The sequence below is a fragment of the Elephas maximus genome, chromosome 17 (assembly GCF_024166365.1).
Source record: "Elephas maximus indicus isolate mEleMax1 chromosome 17, mEleMax1 primary haplotype, whole genome shotgun sequence".
NCBI classification, from domain to species: Eukaryota; Metazoa; Chordata; class Mammalia; order Proboscidea; family Elephantidae; genus Elephas; species Elephas maximus.
In genome coordinates, this window is record NC_064835.1 from 26835006 (window position 1) to 26853123 (window position 18118).

Genomic DNA, 18118 nt, shown 5'->3' on the forward strand with positions numbered 1-18118 from the left:
TGAAGTCACACAATAAAACGTGAGCACTGCCAGGTCTCCAGTGTAGGACTTTCCCTCCAGATGTCAAAGTTCACGTTCTTTCCGCTACTCAATACTACCATGCATCCCCCGCAGCTTTTCAAAGAGTTGGTGGGTCTAAAAAGGAATTGGAAATTGTAATGTACAGCTGAAATGTTTTACAAACAGACCAGAGGCAGGGAAGGAAATTTAACACCAAACACAGAGCAGTTTCCAGGAAAGAGCCAGGACTCAGCGCAAAAATCATCATTGCGATATAAAATACTATAGTGGTAGCAATCCTGAGTCTTAGGGGTTCCATGCCCACCCTAAACCACAAAATGAGGGCCTTTAACACATTTAAGCAACCTCCACCCAAATCCCACACCAATTAAATGGGGGGCCTGGCTCCACAGCCCTCCCTTCTCTTGACCGGCCCGCTGAAAATACTTTATTAATGAGAGGGCAGCATAAAGCCACAGGACTCCACGTGCTCAGGAACAGCCCCAGGGACAGCATGCTGGCACCAGCCCCAGGTGAAGTCCGACCCTTCCTCAGCATGGACCCACTAAGACTATGCCTCCCTTTAATTACCAGGGTGCCTGACCCAGGGCCTGGCCAGTTATTTAGAGAACCACCCCTGCCCCTGGCACAGATTTCTATGAGGCTAGGGCTGCAGACACTCTGCTCAAAGCCAGAGGCCTGAAGCTGCCATCTCCTCACTCTGCCGCCTCTGCGCCCCCACACTCACCAGCATCATGTCACTCGCACACACAGCTGCAGAGTACATGCTCTCTGATGCCCTGCTGCCCGACTACAGGGGCCTCCGCCTCAAAGGACTGCGCCTGGAACTGCCCCTGGACCGGATGGTCAAGTTCGTAGCTGTGGGCTTCCCCTTGTTGCTGATGTCCCTGGCATTTGCCCAGGAATTCTCCTCCGGTAAGTTGCTTCCAAGATCCCGTACAAAAGAAGAATCCCAATTAGTCCACTCTGTGTGTGGGCTCTGAAGTGCCCTCCCATAGGGACTGGGTTTCCTGACTTTGGGCTGGCTGCGTTACCTAAAAGGCAGACCATGCATGTGTTTAGAGCACCAAAAAAGTTTTCAAAGTCAGCTTCAAACTTTTGTAGTCAAAAAAACTTAAAAATATGCTCTTTCAATTTCAGTATTCATGTTTTATGCCATTTCAATAACTAAAATTGTATTCTGATTTTCTTAGGGGTGAGAGATTGGGGCACCATAATCTTTCAGAACCTAGAACCCCTAAAGGTCTTAACCAGGCCATGCTTTAGACAAGCCACTTACTTCTGAGCCCTCTTGCCACTCCTCACTAAGGTTATGGACTCAAGTACCTGTGTTAAGTGCCCGACAAAACTGGCACATAACAGAGGCTGGATAAATCCAATCCTTCTCTCCACAAATCCCAGCCACACACATAAACATACATGTATATCTTGTGTTTTACATTCTACGCTACCTCAGCAAACCCATTACTTCTATTAAAGAGAAGATGGACTTCCTATGAATTGGGAATTCTGGCTTTCCTTTCTGGCTGTGCTATTAGCTTACTGTTTTCCAAGGAGGTGTCTCAATCTCCCACTGATGGGAGAAGTACTGGTTCTCAACTCTGCCTTCTTCGGGGAGACAGAAGCCAGAGACTCTCCCTCCAAGCCCACTTTTCTTTCATCACCACTCACCTGCCTTTTCTTTTGACCTGGGCTCAGAAATCCAGGCAATAAATCCTCTAATTTTAGAGTCCCAAAGATGTCAGCTCTCTCAGGAAGGAGGCATCACCATAAACAGTAAGCCCTCTGGTGCCAAACTGCAGGAGTACAGAAAGCACCCACTGCCTGCCTACCTGCCTGGGGTTCCAGAGAGAACACTGCAAGAACTGCCACACCTAAAATGCTGACAGCACATTAACCAGGCCTGGCACAAAGAGCAGTAGCTCCTGGGTAACATAAATGGCTAAGCGCTCGACTACTAACCAGAAGGTTGGCAGTTCGAATCCACCAGAGGTGCCTCAGAAGAAAGGCCTGGGGATCTGCCTCCAAAAGGTGACAGCCATTGAAAACCCCATAGGCACAGTTTTACTCTGAAACACGGAGGCGCACCATGAGTCAAAGTTGATTCGATGGCAACGATTTTTGCTTGTTTGTTGGGGGGGAGTCACAAACAGCGGGATGCTGTTCCATCATGCCATGTCCTGCTGTGGCACAGCAGGTGCAGAACTCGGAAAACTGGGGCACGGGAGGAGGGCAGTGCTTGCCAGATATAGAAACTGGGTTAGAAGGTGAGGAGCAACCCCTAGAAAACTCTCAGATGACTGCTCCCTGAGCTCCAATCTCGTGGCTACCTCAAAGCTGGTTTCCTGTTCCAGGGTCTCCGATCAGCTGCTTTTCTCCTAGTAACTTCAGTGTCCAGCAGGCTGCCTACGTGGACAGCTCCTGCTGGGACTCACTGGTTCACCACGAGCAGGATGACAAGCAGGGCCAGTACAAGATGAAGTCTCTCTGGCCTCACAAGGTAAAGTGGGCTGGCCCCGAGGCTGAGTGGAGTGGGATGAAACTACGTCATCACATTCTTTATTTCTTTTTCCCTGTTTATTTTGGTCTCTGACTTTCATGCTCTAGGCATTCCTCAAATTCCTGACTGGAAACTTTGTGTCTATGGGCAAGGCTTGTTGACTGGCAGCCTTCAGTTTAAGGTGATCCCTTTGGGTAATTTCATTGGGAAAACCTCAAATATCAGTATCTGTGGGCCTTTTCTCGTGGGCTGGTCAGTTTTCCCCAAGGAGAGTCCTTAATCTGTGAGGAGGCAGGGCGCAGTTGGTATTAAGCCTGGCTGCCAACTCTCAGGGAACTCAGCTATAGGTCTCGCCATGCAGTATCCGTTCACTTAGCCCTTCTGTTCTCAGTAGGTTCCCTTGCCCTCGATGGATCCAGGTGCAAAGTCTCTCTGATTTAATCTCTCCAAAGAGTAACCCTCAAGCCTTCTGCCAGGAGAGGGAAAAGGTAGTCACTCCATTGCATCATGTTACAGAAAGGATCTGAGAGTCTGTTTCTCACATAGATTTTTCAAACAATTTTCCTGATTTCAGTTCCACTTGCCCTCTCATTTTCAGAGCACCTGCTATCTCCAAATGGAGCCCTGGTGGTACAGTGGTTAAGAACCCAGCTGCTAACCTAAAGGTTGACAGTTCGAATTCACCAGCCCCTCCTTGGAAACCCTATGGGGCAGTTCTACTCTGTCCTGGAGGGTCACTATGAGTCAGAATTGACTTGACAGCTATGGTTTTTTGTCTTCTGTTGTGGTATCTCCAATCTCCGAGTCTTTCTGGTCCTGTGGTGCAAAACATCTTGCTTGCCCTTACCTCAACTCCCCCAACCTCCCTAAACCCACCCACTGCCGTCGAGTCGATTCCAACTCATAGCAACCCTATAGGACCGAGCAGAACTGCCCCATAGAGTTTGCTAGGACTGCCTGGGGAATTCGAACTGCCGACTTTTTGGTTAGCAGCCGTAGCACTTAACCGCTACGCCACCAGGGTTTCCCCAACCTCCCTACAGACCGCTATTTTCTATCATGCAACTGCTTCCCACTTTTCAACATTTTATTTTCCTGATTTCCTCTCCTGTTCTCTTTCCTTATAGGATTATGGCTTTTCCTAATCCCTTTATTGTCATTCTAGTGGGAGTTTATGAACGAGCGAAGGTAATATTTATGTTCGATGCACCATGTTTTTAACAAGAAGTCACTCATAATTATTTTCTAGTGATGACAATTTACAATACCTCAAAATGCCACAGCTTAGGACTATCACAATACCAGAGACTTAATGGAAAGAGTAAATGAGGTCTCTGTCATGGAAGTGTTCGAGCAGAACCTAGGTGGCAGCATGTTAAAGAAACTATAGAGGGGATTCACGTGTCAGAAAAAGGTTAAATTGTCTGATCATCGGGATCACCTGAGAAACTCTTTAAAACAAGCTTCTCTGGCTCGACCCAGGGGCAGGTTAACCAGTAAGCACTGTATGCACCAGCCTGCAAGAGCAAGGTGGCACAGGCTTAACTGTATTTACTTGCTAATCTGTGATGAGCAATTTCACATGGGTTTCACCACATGCATGACTTGGTGGGGGACAGGTGAAATTGTGCACTGCAGATTGGTGGGAAGGCATAATTGGGCCCATGTGTGCTTTGCTTATTGGGTAATCAGGCCCTGACTTCGACCCCGAAAACTGAAACAGAATCTCTAGCAGGTAAAGAGTATACATTAAAGAATCATTTCTTGGACAGGAGTACAAGGCTTCTAAGTTTCTCTCATGACCTAGTGTACGTTTCCTAACTTTACCTCTCATTTAGTTCAGAAAATACATACCACCTTTCTCCTCTATCCAGCTGCAATCAAATACGCTTCCAGCTTCTTTTTCTTCACACTCTCCTCTACAACAACAATGCATCCCTGGTTCAGATGCTGTAGGTCAAGTAGTCATAAAAGGAGTAAGCTCCAAAAGCAGGTAGCCTAGTTTCAAATCCTGGCTCTCTCACCTACTGAATGTGTAACCTTATACTGGTTTTAATCTTCTCATGCTTCAGCTTCCCTATCTACAAAACAGAGACACTAATAGTACCAACCTGAGGAAGATCAAATGAAATATACGTTAAGCACCTAGCACAAAGGTAGCTTTTAGAAAGCCTTTACAATAGACTTTTTAACTGTGGTCAAAATTGTGGACCCAACCCTCTTAAGTATGAGAAAATAGAAGGAAAAGTCCTTTATCTCAGGTAGCTAGTGGTGTAGTTGAGCAGACAGGGCATATACACACCTGATACCTGATACACAGATACCTGAAAGAGCCCCCAAAGAATTCCAAGACAGTACCTGATGGTGTAGTTGGGCATCACCAATAGCCCAGAGATGAGGGAAGACCACTGTGAATCAGGAATCAGGGAAGGTAACACAGAGAAGAGATGTGACCTCCTCTCTAGAGGGTTTAAGTAAAACCCAGCAATGTTGGAACCCCTAAATGGGCTTTAAAAGCCAAGTGGAGATGCTCTTCACTAGGATTCATTCTCAATCTTCCTTCCCTCCCTTCTATCTTCCCTGTCTTCTCCCTGGAGCCCTAGGCAGACCCTGGATCAGAAAAGTGGAGCTCAGGAAGTTGGAGATCCACCATCCCGCCTCTCCCAGCCTCCCTAAATTCATCTAGGTCAGGAGAGAGCCTTAGGTCCTGGGCCTGTAGTAGCTCATGTCCCACAATGCCTTCCCTTTCTGCAACAGAAACTGGGGAAAGGCAAGCCCCTCGCTCAGAGGTCTCTCCACAAGGTCTCAGCACCCTGGGCCTCCCTCCTCAGCTCACTCTCCCTCTGCAGGCCCTCCCCTACTCCCTGCTGGCCCTGGCTGTGGCCATGTACCTGCCAGTCCTGCTGTGGCAGTATGCAGCCGTGCCAGCCCTCAGCTCAGATCTACTGTTCATCATCAGTGAACTGGACAAATCCTATAACCGCTCCATCCGCCTGGTGCAGCACATGGTGAAGATCTGGCAGAAGAGCTCTGACCCCCACGTTTTCTGGGACGAGCTAGAGAAGTGAGTTGTCTCTTTTCACTCCTTTCTGAAGGACTCAGGCCAAGCGTTAAAACTATGTCCCTACAGAAATCTTTAAATTATCCTATGTCACACTTCTCACAAATACAAAGTGCTTAGGATATCACCTCACTAATTTTCCATCATTCCCATGAAGAGAGGAGAAAGTTCTGTCTGTAGTTTCAGACAGACACACTGAGTAACAAGGGGATTAATCTCTCTAAAACACCACTTTCTTGTATCAATTTTCTTCTCGGAAACCTCAAATAGCTCCCCTCATACCTACAGAAAAAGTCTCCCAAATACTTTCCAAGGCCCTCAACACACTGTTACCAATAACCTTTTCAAACTTTTCTCTCGCTGCCAGGTGAAAGGAAGCTTCCACTCTACCTAGGCAGTTTCCTGCTGTTTCCCTATACAAGCCATTCATTAATCCCTCATCCATCACTTACTGAAGTACCTACTGTGTACCTACTGGCCTGGTGATTTGGACACATAATTAGTGTGGTGGGGGTGAGGGGGGGGCTGGTGGCGTGAGAGCTTGGCTGCTAACCAAAGGGCCGGCAGTTTGAATTCACCAGCCGCTCCTTGGAAACCCTACGGGGCAGTTCCACTCTGTCCTATAGGGTCGCTGAGTTGGAACTGACTTGATGGCACCAAACAACAGTGTATGTGTGCTGGGGTAAGGGAGGGAAATGGGGGTGTGGAGACAAATACATACCTACCGATGTACGGCTTACATTCTTTGGAGGGAAAAAAGGCAATACCCAAGAAGATGGTAAGTGGTTATGAAGAAAAATAAATGCAGGGGAGGTCAAGAGAGCTGGGGGGTTGAGGAGTGGTGCAGTTTTAAGTAGGGGAGCCAGGGTAGGTCCACCAGGAGGATATCTGAGCAAAGGTTTAAAGCCATATTGTGTCTTATGTTTGTGCACCTAAGACTCTATCCTCTGAAAAAAGTTCCTCTCCTCTCCACCTTTCTGACCCTTATCTAGCTTTTGAAGCCCAGCTACAAGCTAATATTCCCCACAAAGGTTTCTGAACACTCCAGCCCACTGTTACCTTTGCCTCCTAAGTTTTGCAATTACTTTGGTTAGTATTCATCATTTTAGCAACACATCAAACACTATTTTTATTTCATATTTGCATGTCTTATCTGCCCCTTCCCCACAAGCCAGATTGTTTCTTCAGAGACCACCACAGCTCTCAACAAATACTTGGTTGTAGATTTATTTTTATAACATGAATGAATTTTCTGTGTAAAGACAGTACACAGACCCAGAGCCAGAATGCAGTTATTTAAAACTCCCAGCCCAGTGCTAATTTAATAAGCCTTATTGCTTCCTAAGGAGGCTATTTCAGCTTAGAGGTTTAGTCTCCCTTGCTGAGCAGAAATTCAATGTGACCATTCATTAACCGTGAATGATTCACTGGGCTTATTGCACTGCACTCAGTACTTGGGAAGTAGTAGTTATGCTCAGAGAATGTGGGTTTTCACGTCAGCCAAGGGTGCCACGTTGGATACACAGATCCTCTGTCACTTCCCCACATGGCTCTCCAAAGATATGGTTCTGAAGGGTCCCTCCTAACCTTGCCTCCTTTCTTCCCCTGCCCAGGGCTCGCAAAGAACGATACTTTGAATTCCCCTTGCTAGAGCGCTACCTGGCATGCAAGCAGCGCTCACATTCACTAGTGGCTACCTACCTCCTGAGGAACACCATCCTGCTCCTCTTCATCTCAGCCACCTTCCTGTACCTTGGCCACTTCCACCTGGATGTCTTCTTCCAAGAAGAATTCAGCTGTTCCATCAAGAGAGGGTTTTTAAGCGATGAGATCCACGTCCCCGATCTGATCACGTGCAGGCTGACCTTCCTGTCTGTTTTCCAGATTGTTAGCCTCTCCAGTGTAGCAATATATACCCTACTGGTTCCAGTGATACTATACAACCTCACCCGGCTATGTAAGTGGGACAAACGACTCCTGTCCATCTATGAGATGCTCCCAGCTTTTGATCTCCTCAGCAGAAAAATGCTGGGATGTCCCATCAATGACCTCAACGTGATCCTTCTCTTCCTCCGAGCCAACATCTCCGAGCTCATCTCTTTTAGCTGGTTGAGTGTCTTGTGTGTGTTAAAAGACACAACCACCCAGAAGCACAACATTGACACAGTGGTCGATTTCATGACCTTATTGGCTGGATTAGAGCCCTCAAAACCTAAACATCTCACCCACCGGGTATGTGATGAGCATCCATAGCTAAGAAAGCATAGAACAAAAATTTTATGGAAAGTAATAATCTTTCCTTCCTCACAAGCCTTACATCCTAATCCACAAAAAATGCCCACTTTAGAATGGCTGAACTTGGATTCAGCTGAATCATATATCCTGTATCATGTTATTCTAAAGGAGAGAAGGTATTAAGAAATGGAAACAAATCTGACAGTTGGAGCTGAAGAGTCAGAGAACTAAAAACGTAGGTCTAGAGACACTCAATAAAAAAGGATACTTTAAAAGATAAATCGATTAAAAAAAAAAAATTAGGCCTAGACATTCTACAAGGAAAGAAGGGTCTAGAGGCAGGTTCTTCTCACTGTATTTATCCCATGGCCCTTCGAGGATGCACCTCAGCTTACCCCAAAGAGCAAGCTGGACAACCTGGTTAAGAGAACAATAAAGATGTGAATCTCCTGAAAACTCTTTGATGTAGCCTAAAATCCTAGGAACTTGCCCAGCTTGCCTTGTGTAGGTCATCAGCCTTGCCCAGGCCCTCTGTTACCTTCGCGGAGACCCTACAGGAATCTGTAATCTGCCCCTGGAGCTAAAAGAGTATAACAAGGCCAGGACCAGCCATCAGCCATGGGAGAAGCCTTGAGGTGCCTGCTACATATACTTTTTCAGACGTACTAGTGGTACAACAGTTGAGTGCTCAGCTGCTAACAGAAAGGGTGGCAGTTCAAACCCGCCCAGCCACTCCACAGAAAAAAGACTTAGGGATCTGCTCCCATAAAGATTACAGTCTAGAAAAATTCTATTGGGGAAGTTCTATTCTTGTCACATGGGGTCCCCATGAGTTGCAGACTGACTTGATGGCACCTAACAACAATAAACCAAGGACTCACTTCACCAAGGGCTGGGATTAGGGCCTGGCTGTGGACTACTTCACAACCCTTAATGAAACCAGGTATGTCTTTAATACCCCATTTACAGCCAGCCAGTGAATAGCAACCACTCAGAACTAAACATGATAGGCAGTCAAGTACTGTTGAGCCCCTTCTCTCTCACCTCTGACTTGTTGCCCTAACTCTTGTTCTGATGCTTGCATTTAGCAGAGCTTTGATCTGACTCCAAAGACCATGCTGAGTCCACAATACCTGCTGCCTCACATTTTGTATTTCTTTTTAGAGCTGCACATTATGTATGTCTTCAGAGAATTTTTGCACGAGCCATTTAGACCCTTCTTTATAAAGACAGGTAAAAAAAATTATGCTGATTCCGACAAATTCAGGTAAGTTTTACCCAAAGCAAGTAAGGGGCTAGTACATAGCCATTCATTGATGTCTTCTTACTGTCATTGGGTAAAACTCCAAAAGACGTGTCACGATCCAAACCCTGCCTGCTACTTCACTCTTGCCTCTCTCCATGCACATCTTTTAACTCAAATTAACTACCAAGAGTTACCAGGCTTCTCATGATGCTGAGCCCTTGAACATGCTGTCCCTAGTGGCAGAAGGCCCTTCTCTGTTCTTCACTGGGCCAGCCACTCTCTCTCTTCAGACTCTACCCAGGCATATTCCCTTCAAGAAGCACTTTCATATCTCCTTCCTCCTTCTCCTACTGGATGCTGCCATATCATCCAATATCTACCTCTGAGATAAAAGTTATTAAGACTGTATTAATATTGCCAATTTACTCACCAGTCCTTTCCTTTTAAATTATGTTTTCTAAAGGCTGTGTCATAATAAGCCCTAAGGAGATATTTTTCTGAGTAAATAAGTAACTGAATACATTGGTAGCATCACACATTCTCTGGAGCACTCAGATGCAGCTTCTAAAAAGTCCTGCACAGAAAATGCTTTATGCACAAAGATGGTCTTCACAGCAGCTGATGACCAAAAAGTTAAACAAGGTGAAGATAATTACAGAAAACAAAAGACAGCCATAACTGGTATATTAAGCAGCCATTTAAAATTATGTTTATACACACGTCACAGTAACACCATGAAATGACTATATAATAATGCTAACTGAACAAAAAGTAAATATATTCAGTATGACCTAAGTGGTAAAAAAAAATGCATGAAAATATTAAATAAACATATTAACACATTAAAAGTGGTTCACTCCCAGTGGCAGCATTATAGACTATTTTTATCTTCTTCGTACTATATTTTGTAAATTTTTTAAAATTTGCATGAGATGTTTTATAAATCATAAGGCAATGTTTCTAATGAGAAGAAACAACAAACATTTTTCCAAAAATTCCACTGAAATCCATTGGCCAGAGCAGCCTGCAAACTAAAGCAAAGGATAGCACTTTCCCTTTGAGAGGTACCAGCATCAGAAGTTGTCTAAATCCCTGAGGAACAGTAAGAATCAGGATCAGCTCCAAGCTGATTCCTATGAGGTAGGGGTCAGACATACCTCTACTCTTCAACTTTTTACCAATTCTGACAGCAGCTGTCCACCCCACAGCACTCTCCACGTCTCTGCTACGTTTAATAATTTGTTGCAATGGCCACACACAACTCACAGACCATAATCACAATAATATGGTTTATTAGGGAAGTTTAACAGGTTTCTCAGCTCCTCCTTGGCCATGCCCGCAGGCAGGCCATGCTTCTCGGCCTGGCTAGCCTCCTCTTGGCTGGGCTGGCAGGCCCTTCTCTCAGCCATTCTAGCCTCCTCTTGGCCTCTGCCCTACTCAGGCAAGTGTTACAGCTCTTTAGATCCGCTGACAAGGGCCAGGAGGCACCCCACTCCACCAGCAAGCCTTCTGACTGAAGGAACTCAGCTCTCTTGCTCCAAGGGCCAGGATGCCAACTGCAGCCATCTCACTCCAGTCACCTGGTTCCCACCATCTTGAAATGTCTCCAGTATTACAGCCCTGTCTCCTTGGTCTGGGGAGTTCTCAGCACAAGGACCCTGGGTCCAAAGAACACACTCCAGGCTCTTCTTCTTGATGGTAGTGTGGTTCCCCCCCACAACCAACCTCCGTGGGACTGGCCCTTTTATAAGCCTATTCCTCCCACCAAGACCACAAACTGATCAATTCCCTCAGTAGGCCACAGTCACCTAACTTGCACAGTAATCGACTAATCCCCCACAAGGATTTTATGTACCTTATTTGCATAGAAAGCTGTCCAATCCCTGCAAGGTTGTGGCCTAGCAAATCATCCTGGCAGAACTACAAAGCCAAGGCCAAAAAGGCTGTATGTAAAAAGAAACCCACTGCACTGCACCATCCCACAAAATATGACACATGTATACAAAAGGGAATAATGTCAACAAAGTCAGAATCTCAATGCCTGCAAGGGCAAAATATAGCTGGACAGTAAATAAACAAGGTACTTAGCAATTAAGTTACTTTAAAAAAACAAAAACTCTCTTCCTACCACTGTGTTACCAGGTTTCAAGGTAAAATGATAGTCTATATTATCAAAGGCATGAATGTGGGTCTTCGGTGGGCTGAAAACACTCCTGGCATTTTCCAAAAATGAATCTATATGACTGCCTTGCTATGTTTATGAAAGCATACTGGCACCATGAAGAGCTGCTCTATTAAAACTCAGGCAGACCCACATGTTTTGTTATATATATTTCACCACAAAAAAAAAAAATTAATTTTTTGAATTAAAAAAAAAAAATTCCAGTCATCTCCTGCCAAGAGCAGCTTATAATACTGATGGACATGAAAGAACTTCCATAAGTCTTCTGTCTGTGTTAAAACCATTTTGCCAAGACTCTGTCACTGTTTTCACAATTTTCAGGAAAAAAGTACCTGGGTTAGCCATTCTAAAACTTTTTAAAAATTCTGAAAAGTTACTTATATTGGCATTAGAAGATTTTTCTCCTGTTATTCAAGGAACTTTTTTTATTAATACCTATGTATTTTTTTAATTTCCATATACAACTCTAGAAGTCTCAAGTTTGAACACATAACGGTAATGATATCTCACATCAGCAGAGAACTTTATCAAAAAATCCAAACCCATTGCCATCCAGTCGATTCCGACTCATTGTCACCCTACAGAACAGAGGAGAACCGCCCCATAAGGTTTCCAAGGCTGTACATTTTTACAGAAGTAGACTGCCACATCTTTCTCACAAGGAGCTTCTGGTGGGTTCCAACTGCTAACGTTTGGTCTTAGCAGTCAAGGATTTAACTACCAAGGCTTTGCGGTATGGTAATCCCCTTCACCTCTATTATTCTATTTACATGACAAAGTAGGCAAATATCTTCATTTTTCAGAGAAAAAAAACACGCGTGAACCATAGGGTTGCTCAGCTCATTAGCGGCATTGCTGGAAGAAGAATCGAAGTCTTCTCTGCCTTCCAGCTGGTGCATTTACCAATAATACTACACCCTAAAGAACTGCCTGTCCTCCAAACACAGTGATTTTAGATGGGCCTGGGTTATAAAGCTACACATTTATATAACTATATAAATGTAGCTATAAAGAAACACACTTTTGGTTTCATTACGCAAACATTTACTGAGTGCCTACCTAGTGCTAGCATTTCATTACAACTGCTTGTTAAATCCTCCATCTTTCCTGCCAGATTCTAAGCTACGGGAGGGCAGGAACCCTTTTTCCTCTTCGCCACTGTGGTCCAGCTTCTAGTAAAATCATAGCATATTACAGCTGCTAACCAAAAGATCAGCAGGTTGAATCCACCAAACGCTCCTTGGAAACTCTAGGGGGCAGTTCTACTCCGTCCTACAGGACCCCTATGAGTCGGAATCGACTCGAGGGCAGTGGGTTTCGTTTGAGTATGCCTTCACGAAACCTTTATGCGGGCTATATAAAGGAAGGAATGGGGGAAAAGGAGCAGTACCCGCACTGGCGTTCAACTGCGTCCTACAATCCGGGAAGGCCTGTTGGAAATGTGAACACAGTGGACTGTAAAGAGCGTAGAGGAGAGCTCGCGTTGGTAAGATTTTTGTTTCTTCTGCCTTACCACTCCTCAGCTATGCATACGTATGCACGAGTCCGAGTGTCGTTTCCGGACACCGCCCTCCCTCCTCTCCAGGACCTGTTCTCGCCTCCAAGCCCTCTCTTCCCTCCTCCCGGGCCACGGTTTTGATCTATAGCAGCACAGCGATCCAGCTCTCCCGTGCCCGGAAGTTACACGTGGTCTGCGCCGTTACGTAATTTCCGGTCAAGACCTACTTCCGGGAAAGACACGGAAGTGCCTGGTGTTGCCGGCAACTGAGTTCGGTTCCAGGCATTCTGGCCGTGCAGTCCGCTTTGAGAACGTATTAGAGACCGCTTTCTGTGGGCCCGGAAGAGGGAAAGCCAGCGCTCTTGCTCGCCCCTCTGTCCACGCGCCGATGCCGGCCGCGCCCTGGAGCCCCCGTAGCGGGGCCGGACCATGAGCCTGCTGGGCGGCCTCGCTTCCTCGCCGCGGGTCCCGCTGCAATCCAGCAAGGCCAGGATGAAAAAGCTCCCGAAAAAGAACCAGAACGAGAAGTACCGGCTGAAGTACCTGCGGCTGCGGAAGGCGGCCAAAGCCACGGTGTTTGTGAGTCTGACCGTCGCTTAACACCCCTCTGCCCCCAGACTCTCCTTGGTCGCCAAATCTTTACCCGAGCAGGTCTGTTTCCCAGGAAGAGTGGCAGTATTAATGCCTTGGTACCTTTTGCAGTGTGCATTACTACTTGTTACCCTTGTGTCCTTGGACAAGTTACGTAATTTGTGTAATCCTCTGTTTCTTCATTCTCGATATAACTCTAAGTAGACACCATTTTAAAAATGAAAACATTGAAGCCTAGAAAAATGATTTGCTCAAAGGCATTGTGCCAAAGTCCTGACTCCAACTTAAAATCCTGATTGCAGTTTCGCTTTTATTTTCACTACATAGCCTATTTCCCAAGCATCCCGTATAAATCTCTTTTAACTGACCCTGACCCCTTGCCTAAACAGGCACTTGAAGTTTTCTGTAATTTACCCTCTCCTGACCTCCTTTGACCTCCTCCACCCCTGGGTTTGGGTTGGACCTCCCTTGAGTCTCCCAAGTGTCTTTGCTGTTTTTTTATCGTAGAGGCACTGGGTTGAATGAATCAACTGGTTTGCCCGCCACAACTTTGTATTAAGATACCCTGGCTTGCGCAAGCTTGTATCAGAGCTTGAAAATAGTGAAGCCTTCAGATGTCTGCCCACGTCTGAATCAACAGCTTATCTCTTCTACCAAAAGCTTGAACATCTCAGGGGTTTTTTTTGGAAGCATAAGGAAAGGTTTGGAAATTAGAACATTATTCCAAAAACATTTATTCAGCCTTTGCTATGTACATTGGAGAGAAATAAGTAGAATTAAGGTGACTTGAAGTCTGATTGTTCCCCTTAATTTATCCCCCACATTTCAAAGAAGCTTGGAGCGTATGTTATTAGAAGGCTATTGGCTCCATTAAGTACATAAAGAAGGTTTTGTGAAGAAAAGCAATGTTGTTTTAAACGAAGTTTATGGTCCCCGCTGTGGAACATCCACCTTGGAACATTCACTTCAGGATTGGTGTTCAGGAGTCATCCAAAAAGAAAGCTGATACGTGAATCCATATTTAAGTACATTAAGAAATTCCCATTTAGTTTTTCTTCCTAAGATTCTTATTGCACGGGATGCTTTAGGTTAGGTTGGCTTTGTAAGCTCCTCAAGAGTCAGGGCGCTTAAGAATGGACAATTCTTACAGTATTGAATTTAAGCATCTGTGGATTTAAGAAGTACGCCCTTTTCTCTGCCACAAGGTTCCCAGATTAGGGTGGCCATCCTCTTGGTTTTCCCAGTACCAAAAACCAAAACTCATTGCCATTGAGTCAATTCCAACTCATAGTGTCCCTATAGGTCAGAGTAAAACTGCCCCATAGAGTTTCCAAGTAGTGCCTCATGGATTCAAACTGCTCACCTTTGTTTAGCAGCCATAGCCCTTAACCACTATGATACCGGGTTTCCCAGTACAGTCCTGGTTTATACTTACTGTTCTGACATAATCATTAATACTGTCCCCTTTTCACTCTCAAAGGTGCCCCAGTTTGGGTGATAAATTATGTAGTTATCCGACCCACAGTAGAACATAACTCCATGGCCTTTAGCTGTAGATTTATTTATAGTTTGTGTGTAGTATAGCTCTTTCTTCTCACCTAGCAACACCGACTTTTTTTGTTTGAAATAGTGGATCCTCTTCCCAGTGTAATACTTTGATCTTTTATGCGTTTTACATGATTATGTTCAAATTTTTTCTTAAAGGAAAATGCTGCTATTTGTGATGAAATCGCTCGTCTTGAGGAAAAATTTCTTAAAGCAAAAGAAGAAAGAAGGTGAGCCACCTTTACTTTGTTTCAGAATTGCATTTTTGGTGATTAGTATGGAGTGTGTTATTGCCCTCAGGAATTTTCTCCAGTGGGATTTTTGTGCAAGCCAGTTGACCACTTGATCAGTTACAAAAAATTCACAACCCGTGGTGTTTGTTCCTACTTATCCAAGTTGTGTTGGACCATGGGAATGAGACAGCTCTTCTATCCGTTTTTCTGACAAAGCCCTCTTGCTACATCTAATAAGTAATCTTAACTCCCTAATTATAAAAAACTGCTATTCGTTCGACAGATATTTTTTTCTTTATGTACTCCCCAATGCAAAGCACCAAACCAAAAAAAAAAAAACAAAACCCAAACCCATTGCTGTCTAGTTGATTCCAACTCATAGCAATCCTATAGGACAGAGTAGAACTGCCCTCCAAGGGGTGGCTGGTGGATTTGAAGCACTGACCTTTTGGTTAGCAGCCAAGCTCTTAACCACTGCACCACCAAGGCTCCAATGCAAAGCACAGTGAGTACATATAATTCATGGTCTATGCCCATCAGAATTCTAATACTTTCCAGCATCAAGGAAGAGGAACTCTCCAGATGCAAGAGAAATAAGCTACAATTCTTTTCATTGGCTTTTTGATGTCAATACACTTTAGTATTCCCAGAGAGCAATAAGAACCTTATTTTTCTGCATACAGTAATCTTTGTACATAGTTCTGGTTCCCCCATTATTTGAATAAAATACTGAATTGAGATAAAACAGAAGCGTATACCTCTGCTTCCTTTCTCTCTCAACTTCAGGTACTTGCTGAAGAAGCTCCTCCAGCTTCAGGCTCTCACTGAAGGAGAAGCACAGGCTGTAGCTCCTTCCCACAGCTCCAGTTTGCCCCTGCCTTATGGTGTGGCCAGCTCTGTGGGACCTATACAGGGAGCAGGGCCCATTTCTGGGCCCAGCACTGGGGCTGAGGAATCATTTGGGAAGAAATCCAAGAAGGAGAAAAAAGAAAAAGGCAAAGAGAACAGCAGACTGGAAGGTACCTTGGGGGGAGGGTCTCAGTTGCCCCACGGGCTCCAGTACTAATGACAAAGACCTGGTACTAACAAGTAGAGACATAACAGCCACGGATACACTTAAACTGTCATCTGCTCCTGAAGCAACCCTAAGAGCCCTTGAGAAGCAAGTGTATTAGAGCTACTTTGGGTGGAGAAATTCCATTAGAACTGGTTAAATGGAGAGGGAGCTAACTGATCCCTCCCCCTCCCTGTGTCCCCACCTCTCTGGCTTGCATTAAATTCATTCTTTCTTAGAGGCAGGGAAATAGGCTAGGTGGCCTTCTGAGCACACTGCTGACTAGGGAAATTTCTGATCTTACAAGTGAAATAAGAGACCTCAAAAGGTACAAAGCTTTTAGCTGCTAAGTACTAATATTAAAATTGGTTAGTGCCAGGTGGGTGGGTTAGAAAGATACTCAGGGCTCTGGGGAAACGTCCCATGTGCCCAGTGAGTATATAGAACAAGGACTGGCTTATTGTGCTTAGCGTTCACATGTAAATTGTTCCCTTACCCTCAGCATTGGGAGGGACCTAAAGTGGGTGACCCCAGATTTGCGTTTCAGTTCTGAAGAAAACATCCAAGAAAAAGAAAATGGAGGGAGGTGCTCGCAAGCTGGTTCAGCCCATTGCCCTGGATCCCTCAGGACGGCCTGTGTTCCCCATCGGACTGGGGGGTCTAACAGTATATAGCCTGGGGGAGGTGAGTGAGACCAGTTATATGTAGAGAGGAGAATCAGAAATGTGGGAATGGGGTTGAGCTTCCCTCCCTGTTCCTGTTAGCACCAGCCCCTTGCTGATCCAGACCAACTCCAGAAAATCTCCATTCCCTAGGAAACCAGGTCAGTTTGGTCTGCTCTACAATTCTCTTTCTGTCTCTCTGTTTCTCTCATTTGAGACACTCTTTCTAGCCCCAAAGTGGTTCTAGAGGCTACCACAGTAAACTGGACTTCTGAATTCTCCAGTGACCTCATCCCAGGTTGGGGAAATCTTTTTTTATAGATCATCACCGACCGACCTGGCTTCCATGATGAAAGTGCCATCTACCCTGTGGGCTACTGCAGTACTCGAGTGTATGCCAGCATGAAGTGCCCAGACCAGAAGTGTCTGTATACCTGTCAGATCAAGGATGGCGGCATGCAGCCGCAGGTACCCGCTCTGATAATGACTTTTTTTCCCCCTTTGAGAACCTTCTCAGTGCCAGGTGCTTTATATGCATTACTTACTCTGACACATCACAAGATAGATGCTGTATAATCACCATTTGGGTAACCCCAAGGTGCAGAAGGAGCCTTGGTGGCTGAGTGGTTTAAGTGTTTGGCTGCTGACCAAAAGGTCAGCAGTTCAAATCCACCAGCCACTTCTTGGAAACTGTGGGGCAGTTCTTTTCTGTCCTATAGGGTCACTTGGAGTCAGAATTAACTCAGTGGCAGTGGGTTTGTTGGTTTTTTCTTCCGTAAGGTACAGAAAAGTGATTAGCCCTAAGTCCTACCTCCACTAATAAGTGGTTGGGCTGGGATGTGAATCTGTATCTGATTCCCAAACTGGTGCCCTTTCCCTTGAATTATGCTGTCTCTAATGTCAGCATTTTAAGGTTTTATCAGGCCTGCTTATTTGCGAAGTGTAGCCCCATACTCAGGAAAGATTCGATATTCTGCCATTTCAAGTTGCATTAAAAAAGGAGGTAGCAAGGAAACTACCTGTTAGTTTCTGGCTGCACATACTTTTAAGGACCTGGGAGTCTTGAATTCTAGTATTATTAAAAGCCTTCGTTCATTTTTCTCAGTGCTAAGATTCAAGGCAGTTCATTTTCCCCAACCATCACCTCTGATCACTGGACAAAAATAGACCATTTTCAGGATTCCAGGCTTCACTGTCTGAGAACATTACAGATCACTAAAATACAGAGTGGAAGGAGGTAGAGGCAAGGTCATCAGGAGCCTTTGAGCAGAAACTGGGAGAACTCTGAGC

General features: G+C 45.2%; 2 protein-coding genes and 1 long non-coding RNA gene across 5 annotated transcripts in view; 2 read left to right on the top strand and 1 right to left on the bottom strand.

The window, feature by feature from the left end:
* Positions 1-12970, bottom strand: LOC126060132 (uncharacterized). Of its 3 annotated transcripts, none has more exons than XR_007513546.1 (3): positions 7284-12970; positions 749-4440; positions 1-135 (listed from the first exon to the last, which is right to left on the bottom strand). It is a non-coding gene; the product is annotated as an uncharacterized LOC126060132 (long non-coding RNA). The 3 variants fall into 3 exon arrangements; XR_007513544.1 differs by having other exon boundaries at positions 749-4471; XR_007513545.1 differs by having other exon boundaries at positions 749-1055; positions 7284-12959.
* PANX3 (pannexin 3) lies at positions 756-7835 on the top strand. The gene is made up of 4 exons (XM_049856208.1): positions 756-936; positions 2376-2521; positions 5371-5585; positions 7196-7835. The coding sequence occupies exons 1-4, from the start codon at positions 756-758 to the stop codon at positions 7833-7835; spliced, it is 1182 nt and encodes a 393-aa protein (XP_049712165.1).
* Positions 12970-18118, top strand: part of TBRG1 (transforming growth factor beta regulator 1) — an 11892-nt gene continuing 6743 nt past the window's right edge. The window contains exons 1-5 of the mRNA XM_049856198.1: positions 12970-13322; positions 15039-15109; positions 15899-16131; positions 16714-16850; positions 17150-17296. Coding sequence (XP_049712155.1) covers positions 13173-13322; positions 15039-15109; positions 15899-16131; positions 16714-16850; positions 17150-17296 — 738 coding nt within the window. The 5' untranslated portion in view covers positions 12970-13172. The remainder of the gene's footprint in view (positions 13323-15038; positions 15110-15898; positions 16132-16713; positions 16851-17149; positions 17297-18118) is intronic.